We start from the raw sequence: 11,007 nt of genomic DNA on the forward strand, positions 1-11,007 counted from the left end.
CAAGCGTTCTATTATAAAGGCTGTCGTGGTAACAAGCGTTCTATTATAAAGGCTGTCGTGGTAACAAGCGTTCTATCATAAAGGCTGTCATGGCTAACTGCAATATTAGTGTATTGTTTTTTCTCAAGACTTGAGTGTCATTTGCAGTAAAGTTTAGTCAACAAATAACATTGGATTGTTTTAGCTGAGAGTTCGGTTCACATGAACCACTGGTTATTTTACACACAGAGACTGATCATGTAGATGATATTCTGTTGTTTAATTAGTTAAAACCTGCACTTCCCCGAGCAGGGATTTATTCCATGTTTCAGTGCAACAACAACGTGTCTCCTTTTAGGGCCCTCAGCAGTTTACATCCCTGGACAGTAAAAACAACAGTACCAAGTCTAAAAAGCTATCCTGTGTAGCAGCCTATCTATCCTCTAGCCAGGTCCCAGACCTGCTGCTGTTATCATAACAAGGAGTGGCATGATGGCACCCAGGCTACAGATCCTTCAGTGGATCTCTCTGTCCTTCCTGTCGATGTACACCAAGCCATGGTCTCCGTAGGCGTCGTAGTTCTCATGGAAGGTGTGTTTGAGCCAGGCAGGCTGGTAGGAGGTGGTGCTGTAGAAGAAGGCCTCCATCATGCTGCCTGGGCTCCTCTCTCTCCCCTCCACCTTCCAGTCCTCCAACTCTATCTGAACGGAGGTGCGTTGGTACATGGTGGGGCAGCTCTCGAAGGCGTCTAGGAAGCTCAGCATGGTGTCATCCACCCGGTACACCTCCCCCTGGATCCTGTGGCCCTCCCCGGGACGGTTCAGCAGGTACGGGATGTTGTACTTCCCAGCGATCACCAGCGGGTAGCCATCTACGGTGCGGGCGTGACCACAGAGCTCTGCCTTCCCGTTCCCCTGGTCCGGCAGCATCCGGAAGTAGTTGGGCTGACCCTTCTTCAGAGTCCCATAGACAAAGATATAAGTCATCTGGACCGGAGGGACGTAGATCTGGAAACGGGACAGAACACTTAGTTTATCTCACAGTTAACTGGACAACCTGCAGTCGATACACCCGGAGGCTGCTGAATGGAGAACGGGCTCATAGTAATGGCCGGAATGGATGGAATGGAGTGGCCGGAATGGAGTGGATGGAATGGAGTGGATGGAATGGAGTGGATGGAATGGAGTGGATGGAATGGAGTGGAGTGGCCGGAATGGAGTGGGAATGGAGTGGCCGGAATGGAGTGGCCGGAATGGAGTGAATGGAGTGGATGGAATGGAGTGGCCGGAATGGAGTGGATGGAATGGAGTGGATGGAATGGAGTGGATGGAATGGAGTGGCTGGAATGGAGTGGATGGAATGGAGTGGATGGAATGGAGTGGCCGGAATGGAGTGGCCGGAATGGAGTGGCCGGAATGGAGTGGATGGAATGGAGTAGATGGAATGGAGTGGGTGGAATGGAGTAGATGGAATGGAGTGGGTGGAATGGAGTGGATGGAGTGGATGGAATGGAGTGGATGGAATGGAGTGGATGGAATGGAGTGGATGGAATGGAGTGGCCGGAATGGAGTGGCCGGAATGGAGTGGATGGAATGGAGTGGATGGAATGGAGTGGATGGAATGGAATGGAGTGGATGGAATGGAGTGGATGGAATGGAGTGGATGGAATGGAGTGGATGGAATGGAGTGGCCGGAATGGAGTGGATGGAATGGAGTGGATGGAATGGAGTGGATGGAATGGAGTGGATGGAATGGAGTGGATGGAATGGAGTGGCCGGAATGGAGTGGATGGAATGGAGTGGATGGAATGGAGTGGATGGAATGGAGTGGATGGAGTGGATGGAATGGAGTGGATGGAATGGAGTGGATGGAATGGAGTGGATGGAATGGAGTGGATGGAATGGAGTGGATGGAATGGAGTGGATGGAATGGAGTGGATGGAATGGAGTGGATGGAATGGAGTGGATGGAATGGAGTGGCCGGAATGGAGTGGATGGAATGGAGTGGATGGAATGGAGTGGATGGAATGGAGTGGATGGAATGGAGTGGCCGGAATGGAGTGGATGGAATGGAGTGGATGGAATGGAGTGGATGGAATGGAGTGGATGGAATGGAGTGGATGGAATGGAGTGGCCGGAATGGAGTGGATGGAATGGAGTGGCCGGAATGGAGTGGATGGAATGGAGTGGATGGAATGGAGTGGATGGAATGGAGTGGATGGAATGGAGTGGATGGAATGGAAACTAAACACATGAGAACCACGTGATTTGATACCATTCCGTTTCAGCTGTTACTATGAGCCCGTTCTCCCCAGTGAAGGAGCCTCCTGTGACGTGTACCTATTGATTCGTGAAGAATATACTGGAACTTATGAATGCCTCATGACCATAGTTCAACTGTCGGGCCCCAGCGGAAATGTAAATATAACCTGGTTTTACTCTGTTGGATTCCAGCATGAAATATACTAATTCATGTTACCATACTAGAACTAAGGGTTCAAATCAAATAACAACATTGATTCATTCACATGTAAAAGTAATGTATGTGTTGGGGAATGGATAGAGAACTGGCTGTATGGAAAGATACTGAGTCAGACAAGGGAAAGGGTGGATAGAGAACTGGCTGTATGGAAAGTTACTGAGTCAGACAAGGGGAAGGGTGTATAGAGAACTGGCTGTATGGAAAGATACTGAGTCAGACAAGGGAAAGGGTGGATAGAGAACTGGCTGTATGGAAAGTTACTGAGTCAGACAAGGGGAAGGGTGTATAGAGAACTGGCTGTATGGAAAGTTACTGAGTCAGACAAGGGGTGGATAGAGAACTGGCTGTATGGAAAGATACTGAGTCAGACAAGGGGTGGATAGAGAACTGGCTGTATGGAAAGTTACTGAGTCAGACATGGGGTGGATAGAGAACTGGCTGTATGGAAAGATACTGAGTCAGACAAGGGGAAGGGTGGATAGAGAACTGGCTGTATGGAAAGTTACTGAGTCAGACAAGGGGAAGGGTGGATAGAGAACTGGCTGTATGGAAAGTTACTGAGTCAGACAAGGGGAAGGGTGGATAGAGAACTGGCTGTATGGAAAGATACTGAGTCAGACAAGGGAAAGGGTGGATAGAGAACTGGCTGTATGGAAAGATACTGAGTCAGACGGGAAGGGTGGATAGAGAACTGGCTGTATGGAAAGATACTGAGTCAGACAAGGGGTGGATAGAGAACTGGCTGTATGGAAAGATACTGAGTCAGACAAGGGGTGGATAGAGAACTGGCTGTATGGAAAGTTACTGAGTCAGACATGGGGTGGATAGAGAACTGGCTGTATGGAAAGATACTGAGTCAGACAAGGGGTGGATAGAGAACTGGCTGTATGGAAAGTTACTGAGTCAGACATGGGGTGGATAGAGAACTGGCTGTATGGAAAGATACTGAGTCAGACAAGGGGAAGGGTGGATAGAGAACTGGCTGTATGGAAAGTTACTGAGTCAGACAAGGGGAAGGGTGGATAGAGAACTGGCTGTATGGAAAGTTACTGAGTCAGACAAGGGGAAGGGTGGATAGAGAACTGGCTGTATGGAAAGATACTGAGTCAGACAAGGGAAAGGGTGGATAGAGAACTGGCTGTATGGAAAGATACTGAGTCAGACAAGGGGAAGGGTGGATAGAGAACTGGCTGTATGGAAAGATACTGAGTCAGACAAGGGGTGGATAGAGAACTGGCTGTATGGAAAGATACTGAGTCAGACAAGGGGTGGATAGAGAACTGGCTGTATGGAAAGTTACTGAGTCAGACATGGGGTGGATAGAGAACTGGCTGTATGGAAAGATACTGAGTCAGACAAGGGGAAGGATAGAGAACTGGCTGTATGGAAAGTTACTGAGTCAGACAAGGGGAAGGGTGGATAGAGAACTGGCTGTATGGAAAGTTACTGAGTCAGACAAGGGGAAGGGTGGATAGAGAACTGGCTGTATGGAAAGTTACTGAGTCAGACAAGGGGAAGGGTGGATAGAGAACTGGCTGTATGGAAAGATACTGAGTCAGACAAGGGGAAGGGGGGATAGAGAACTGGCTGTATGGAAAGTTACTGAGTCAGACAAGGGGAAGGGTGGATAGAGAACTGGCTGTATGGAAAGATACTGAGTCAGACAAGGGGAAGGGTGGATAGAGAACTGGCTGTATGGAAAGATACTGAGTCAGACAAGGGAAAGGGTGGATAGAGAACTGGCTGTATGGAAAGATACTGAGTCAGACAAGGGGAAGGGTGGATAGAGAACTGGCTGTATGGAAAGATACTGAGTCAGACAAGGGGTGGATAGAGAACTGGCTGTATGGAAAGATACTGAGTCAGACAAGGGGAAGGGTGGATAGAGAACTGGCTGTATGGAAAGTTACTGAGTCAGACATGGGGTGGATAGAGAACTGGCTGTATGGAAAGATACTGAGTCAGACAAGGGGTGGATAGAGAACTGGCTGTATGGAAAGTTACTGAGTCAGACATGGGGTGGATAGAGAACTGGCTGTATGGAAAGATACTGAGTCAGACAAGGGGAAGGGTGGATAGAGAACTGGCTGTATGGAAAGTTACTGAGTCAGACAAGGGGAAGGGTGGATAGAGAACTGGCTGTATGGAAAGATACTGAGTCAGACAAGGGGAAGGGTGGATAGAGAACTGGCTGTATGGAAAGATACTGAGTCAGACAAGGGAAAGGGTGGATAGAGAACTGGCTGTATGGAAAGATACTGAGTCAGACAAGGGGAAGGGTGGATAGAGAACTGGCTGTATGGAAAGATACTGAGTCAGACAAGGGGTGGATAGAGAACTGGCTGTATGGAAAGATACTGAGTCAGACAAGGGGTGGATAGAGAACTGGCTGTATGGAAAGTTACTGAGTCAGACATGGGGTGGATAGAGAACTGGCTGTATGGAAAGATACTGAGTCAGACAAGGGGAAGGATAGAGAACTGGCTGTATGGAAAGTTACTGAGTCAGACAAGGGGAAGGGTGGATAGAGAACTGGCTGTATGGAAAGTTACTGAGTCAGACAAGGGGAAGGGTGGATAGAGAACTGGCTGTATGGAAAGTTACTGAGTCAGACAAGGGGAAGGGTGGATAGAGAACTGGCTGTATGGAAAGTTACTGAGTCAGACAAGGGGAAGGGTGGATAGAGAACTGGCTGTATGGAAAGTTACTGAGTCAGACAAGGGGAAGGGTGGATAGAGAACTGGCTGTATGGAAAGTTACTGAGTCAGACAAGGGGTGGATAGAGAACTGGCTGTATGGAAAGATACTGAGTCAGACAAGGGGAAGGGTGGATAGAGAACTGGCTGTATGGAAAGTTACTGGGTCAGACAGGGGGTGGATAGAGAACTGGCTGTATGGAAAGTTACTGAGTCAGACAAGGGGTGGATAGAGAACTGGCTGTATGGAAAGTTACTGAGTCAGACAAGGGGAAGGGTGGATAGAGAACTGGCTGTATGGAAAGTTACTGAGTAAGACAAGGGGTGGATAGAGAACTGGCTGTATGGAAAGATACTAAGTCAGACAAGGGGTGGATAGAGAACTGGCTGTATGGAAAGTTACTGAGTCAGACAAGGGGAATGGTGGATAGAGAACTGGCTGTATGGAAAGTTACTGAGTCAGACATGGGGAAGGGTGGATAGAGAACTGGCTGTATGGAAAGTTACTGAGTCAGACATGGGGAAGGGTGGATAGAGAACTGGCTGTATGGAAAGTTACTGAGTCAGACAAGGGGAGGAGTGGATAGAGAACTGGCTGTATGGAAAGTTACTGGGTCAGACAAGGGGAAGGGTGGATAGAGAACTGGCTGTATGGAAAGTTACTGGGTCAGACAGGGGTGGATAGAGAACTGGCTGTATGGAAAGTTACTGAGTCAGACAAGGGGTGGATAGAGAACTGGCTGTATGGAAAGTTACTGAGTAAGACAAGGGGTGGATAGAGAACTGGCTGTATGGAAAGTTACTGAGTCAGACAAGGGGTGGATAGACCCTCTCTCACACAGAGGGGCCCACCCCAACGACCCTCCTACTACAGTCCTCTCTCACACAGAGGGGCCCACCCCAACGATCCTCCTACTACAGTCCTCTCTCACACAGAGGGGCCCACCCCAACGATCCTCCTACTACAGTCCTCTCTCACACAGAGGGGCCCACCCCAACGACCCTCCTACTACAGTCCTCTCTCACACAGAGGGGCCCACCCCAACGACCCTCCTACTACAGTCCTCTCTCACACAGAGGGGCCCACCCCAACGATCCTCCTACTACAGTCCTCTCTCACACAGAGGGGCCCACCCCAACGATCCCCCTACTACAGTCCTCTCTCACACAGAGGGGCCCACCCCAACGACCCTCCTACTACAGTCCTCTCTCACACAGAGGGGCCCACCCCAACGACCCTCCTACTACAGTCCTATCTCACACAGAGGGGTCCACCCCAACGATCCTCCTACTACAGTCCTCTCTCACACAGAGGGGCCCACCCCAACGATCCTCCTACTACAGTCCTCTCTCACACAGAGGGGCCCACCCCAACGATCCCCCTACTACAGTCCTCTCTCACACAGAGGGGCCCACCCCAACGACCCTCCTACTACAGTCCTCTCTCACACAGAGGGGCCCACCCCAACGATCCCCCTACTACAGTCCTCTCTCACACAGAGGGGCCCACCCCAACGACCCTCCTACTACAGTCCTCTCTCACACAGAGGGGCCCACCCCAACGACCCTCCTACTACAGTCCTCTCTCACACAGAGGGGCCCACCCCAACGACCCTCCTACTACAGTCCTCTCTCACACAGAGGGGCCCACCCCAACGACCCTCCTACTACAGTCCTCTCTCACACAGAGGGGCCCACCCCAACGATCCCCCTACTACAGTCCTCTCTCACACAGAGGGGCCCACCCCAACGATCCTCCTACTACAGTCCTCTCTCACACAGAGGGGCCCACCCCAACGATCCTCCTACTACAGTCCTCTCTCACACAGAGGGGCCCACCCCAACGATCCTCCTACTACAGTCCTCTCTCACACAGAGGGGCCCACCCCAACGACCCTCCTACTACAGTCCTCTCTCAGGGGGGGCCCACCCCAACGATCCCCCTACTACAGTCCTCTCTCACACAGAGGGGCCCACCCCAACGACCCTCCTACTACAGTCGTCTCTCACACAGAGGGGCCCACCCCAACGACCCTCCTACTACAGTCCTCTCTCACACAGAGGGGCCCACCCCAACGATCCTCCTACTACAGTCCTCTCTCACACAGAGGGGCCCACCCCAACGATCCCCCTACTACAGTCCTCTCTCACACAGAGGGGCCCACCCCAACGATCCCCCTACTACAGTCCTCTCTCACACAGAGGGGCCCACCCCAACGACCCTCCTACTACAGTCCTCTCTCACACAGAGGGGCCCACCCCAACGACCCTCCTACTACAGTCCTCTCACACAGAGGGGCCCACCCCAACGACCCTCCTACTACAGTCCTCTCTCAGGGGGGGCCCACCCCCCCCACCCTCCTACTACAGTCCTCTCTCACACAGAGGGGCCCACCCCAACGACCTCCCTACTACAGTCCTCTCTCACACAGAGGGGCCCACCCCAACGATACCCCTACTACAGTCCTCTCTCACACAGATGGGCCCACCCCAACGACCCTCCTACTACAGTCCTCTCTCACAGAGGGGCCCACCCCAACGACCCTCCTACTACAGTCCTCTCTCAGGGGCCCCCCACCCCACCCCAACGACCCTCCTACTACAGTCCTCTCTCACACAGAGGGGCCCACCCCAACGACCTCCCTACTACAGTCCTCTCTCACACAGAGGGGCCCACCCCAACGATCCCCCTACTACAGTCCTCTCTCACACAGATGGGCCCACCCCAACGACCCTCCTACTACAGTCCTCTCTCACACAGAGGGGCCCACCCCAACGATCCCCTACTACAGTCCTATCTCACACAGAGGGGCCCACCCCAACGACCCTCCTACTGCAGTCCTCTCTCACACAGAGGGGCCCACCCCAACGACCCTCCTACTACAGTCCTCTCTCACACAGAGGGGCCCACCCCAACGACCCTCCTACTACAGTCCTCTCTCAGGGGGCCCCCCACCCCAACGACCCTCCTACTACAGTCCTCTCTCACACAGAGGGGCCCACCCCAACGACCCCCCTACTACAGTCCTCTCTCACACAGAGGGGCCCACCCCAACGACCCTCCTACTACAGTCCTCTCTCACACAGAGGGGCCCACCCCAACGATCCTCCTACTACAGTCCTCTCTCACACAGAGGGGCCCACCCCAACGATCCCCTACTACAGTCCTCTCTCACACAGAGGGGCCCACCCCAACGACCCTCCTACTACAGTCCTCTCTCACACAGAGGGGCCCACCCCAACGATCCTCCTACTACAGTCCTCTCTCACACAGAGGGGCCCACCCCAACGATCCCCCTACTACAGTCCTATCTCACACAGAGGGGCCCACCCCAACGACCCTCCTACTACAGTCCTCTCTCAGGGGGGGGCCCACCACCCCCCACCCTCCTACTACAGTCCTCTCTCACACAGAGGGGCCCACCCCAACGACCTCCCTACTACAGTCCTCTCTCACACAGAGGGGCCCACCCCAACAACCCTCCTACTACAGTCCTCTCTCACACAGAGGGGCCCACCCCAACAACCCTCCTACTACAGTCCTCTCTCAGGGGGGGCCCACAAAGGTTCCAGCACAGGGTCGTGACTTTTAAAACCTTTTTTTTTACCAAGGCAAGTCAGTTAAGAACAAATTCTTATTTTCAACGACGGCCTACAATTCAGTTCCTCCCTCGCAACAGAGATGCATTGTGTTAGGAGTTGACCCGCCTCGTAGGAGGTTATAAATACATGTTGTGTAATCACGCTTTGTCTTTGCAGCTGAATGAACCAGTGGGTGAATAGACTGGGTTTGAGCTTTTCCCAGTCACATCCATTTAAGTTTATAATAAATGTAAAATACAAAACAATCCTGTATAGCCTCAAAACAATAACTAGCTGCTTTCAGTTGCTGATAACTAGCTGATAACTAGCTGCTTTCAGTTGCTGATAACTAGCTGCTTTCAGTTGCTGATAACTAGCTGATAACTAGCTGCTTCTAGTTGCTGATAACTAGCTGATAACTAGCTGCTTTCAGTTGCTGATAACTAGCTGCTTTCAGTTGCTGATAACTAGCTGCTTCTAGTTGCTGATAACTAGCTGCTTCTAGTTGCTGATAACTAGCTGATAACTAGCTGCTTTCTAGTTGCTGATAACTAGCTGATAACTAGCTGCTTTCAGTTGCTGATAACTAGCTGCTTTCAGTTGCTGCTGATAACTAGCTGCTTCTAGTTGCTGATAACTAGCTGCTTCTAGTTGCTGATAACTAGCTGCTTTCAGTTGCAGATAACTAGCTGATAACTAGCTGCTTCTAGTTGCTGATAACTAGCTGCTTTCAGTTGCAGATAACTAGCTGATAACTAGCTGCTTCTAGTTGCTGATAACTAGCTGATAACTAGCTGATAACTAGCTGTACTCATGTTGTTGTACAACTTCAGCAACAAAAGAGAGGTCTCTGAACCAAAGTAGTAAACTAGTTTAGGCGTCTGCAGATTCTCCAAATCCTCTCCTCTGGAGAGCAACTGGGAGAGCATGTTTTTATTCCAGCCCAGCACTAAGCGTGAATCAAATGCATGTAAAGACTGAAGGTGCAGAAAGCAGAGATAGTTGATGAGTAATAATGCTTGGCTGGAACGAAAGCACCCAGTCGGTCTCCAGGACTGAGGTTTGGTTTTGAAATGCATCAAAGAAAAGGTCATTTATCTTGATACAGTAACTACACAAGGCATAACCGAACCTGTATATCGGCAACGTTAGATGGTTATATAATGAAATACACTGAAACACAATGTTGTTCTGCTCACCAACAGCGACGTGAGTGAAGCAGCTCCTCGAAAGCCTCTCATTACGTCTTGTCGAGGTTTAACGGCCCCGGTCTAAGGTAGGCTGAACTGACACCGGGATGAAGAGGGGTTCCGGTACAATGTTGTCATTTCCTTCGTTTTGTGGCTCGAGTTAAATCGTTTCTAAAGAACAAACTTCACCGAAATGAATTATTCATGTATATGTATGTGTGTTATATTAAACATAGAGGGAGTAACATGTTGGCAAGCAATAAGCATGGCTGAATATGATCCTTACACTTTGTTGATAAAAGGATATGTAGAAGGGTGAGCCGGTTAAGGATCGATTCAGATTCAGGTGGTCAAATGTGTACGACAAGCGACAGTTTATTCAGAGTGAGAATATCTGGTACACGTAAATACGGCTCTCCCATTCGCTCGCACAGAACAGCAGGAAAAAGAGAAAGAGTGAACCGTTACAATACAATTTATACAAAACAGAAAGTAGGTTGATCCTGGGAGATCGGATCTTTGGATTGGTTCAGCTGGGGTGTAGTCTGTAGTCTTCCGCCATTGGCTCAGCTGGGCCGTCCGTCACTCTAGAATCCCGCCGTCACATCCGTCACTCTAGAATCCCGCCGTCACATTCGTCACTCTAGAATCCCGCCGTCACATCCGTCACTCTAGAATCCCGCCGTCACATCCGTCACTCTAGAATCCCGCCGTCACATCCGTCACTCTAGAATCCCGCCGTCACATCCGTCACTCTAGAATCCCGCCGTCACATCCGTCACTCTAGAATCCCGCCGTCACACAATGTTCAGCTAAAGGGGGAAATTTGGTGTGTGCGCTGGTTTGGCAGTCAGTGTGTATGTAATGTGGGAGCTATCCTGTAGGGGACCCCACAGGCTTTACTGTGAGTTGTAGCCATGTATTTAGCAGTAGGCTGATCACTTGCATAAGAAAATAGCAATTCTTTACAACTTTCAGAAATAAGAGGTGATTTATTTATAGACGAATACAAATCAGTAGCGGATTTAGATTCGGGCTTCCAATGTGTTGCTTTACCGCCACCTACTAGACTGGAATAC

General features: G+C 50.6%; 1 protein-coding gene across 2 annotated transcripts; it reads right to left on the minus strand.

The window, feature by feature from the left end:
* Positions 1-244: 244 nt before the first annotated feature.
* LOC127918368 (gamma-glutamylaminecyclotransferase-like) lies at positions 245-10,444 on the minus strand. Of its 2 annotated transcripts, none has more exons than XM_052501640.1 (3): positions 10,215-10,444; positions 9,938-10,099; positions 245-986 (listed from the first exon to the last, which is right to left on the minus strand). In XM_052501640.1, exons 2-3 carry the CDS (start codon positions 9,977-9,979, stop codon positions 495-497), a joined length of 534 nt encoding a protein of 177 aa, XP_052357600.1. In that variant the 5' UTR covers positions 9,980-10,099; positions 10,215-10,444; the 3' UTR covers positions 245-494. The 2 variants fall into 2 exon arrangements, with proteins under 2 accessions (XP_052357600.1, XP_052357598.1); XM_052501638.1 differs by having other exon boundaries at positions 9,938-10,111.
* Between the last annotated feature and the right edge of the window lie 563 nt (positions 10,445-11,007).

This window comes from Oncorhynchus keta, unplaced genomic scaffold (genome assembly GCF_023373465.1).
Source record: "Oncorhynchus keta strain PuntledgeMale-10-30-2019 unplaced genomic scaffold, Oket_V2 Un_contig_14026_pilon_pilon, whole genome shotgun sequence".
NCBI classification, from domain to species: Eukaryota; Metazoa; Chordata; class Actinopteri; order Salmoniformes; family Salmonidae; genus Oncorhynchus; species Oncorhynchus keta.

Coding starts and splice junctions, on each gene's coding strand:
- LOC127918368 (XM_052501640.1), bottom strand. CDS start 9,979: ATGAGAGGCTTTCGAGGAGCTGCTTCACTCACGTCGCTGTTG. Junction 987..9,937: donor CTTCACTCACGTCGCTGTTG/GTGAGCAGAACA, acceptor TCCCGTTTCCAG/ATCTACGTCCCTCCGGTCCA.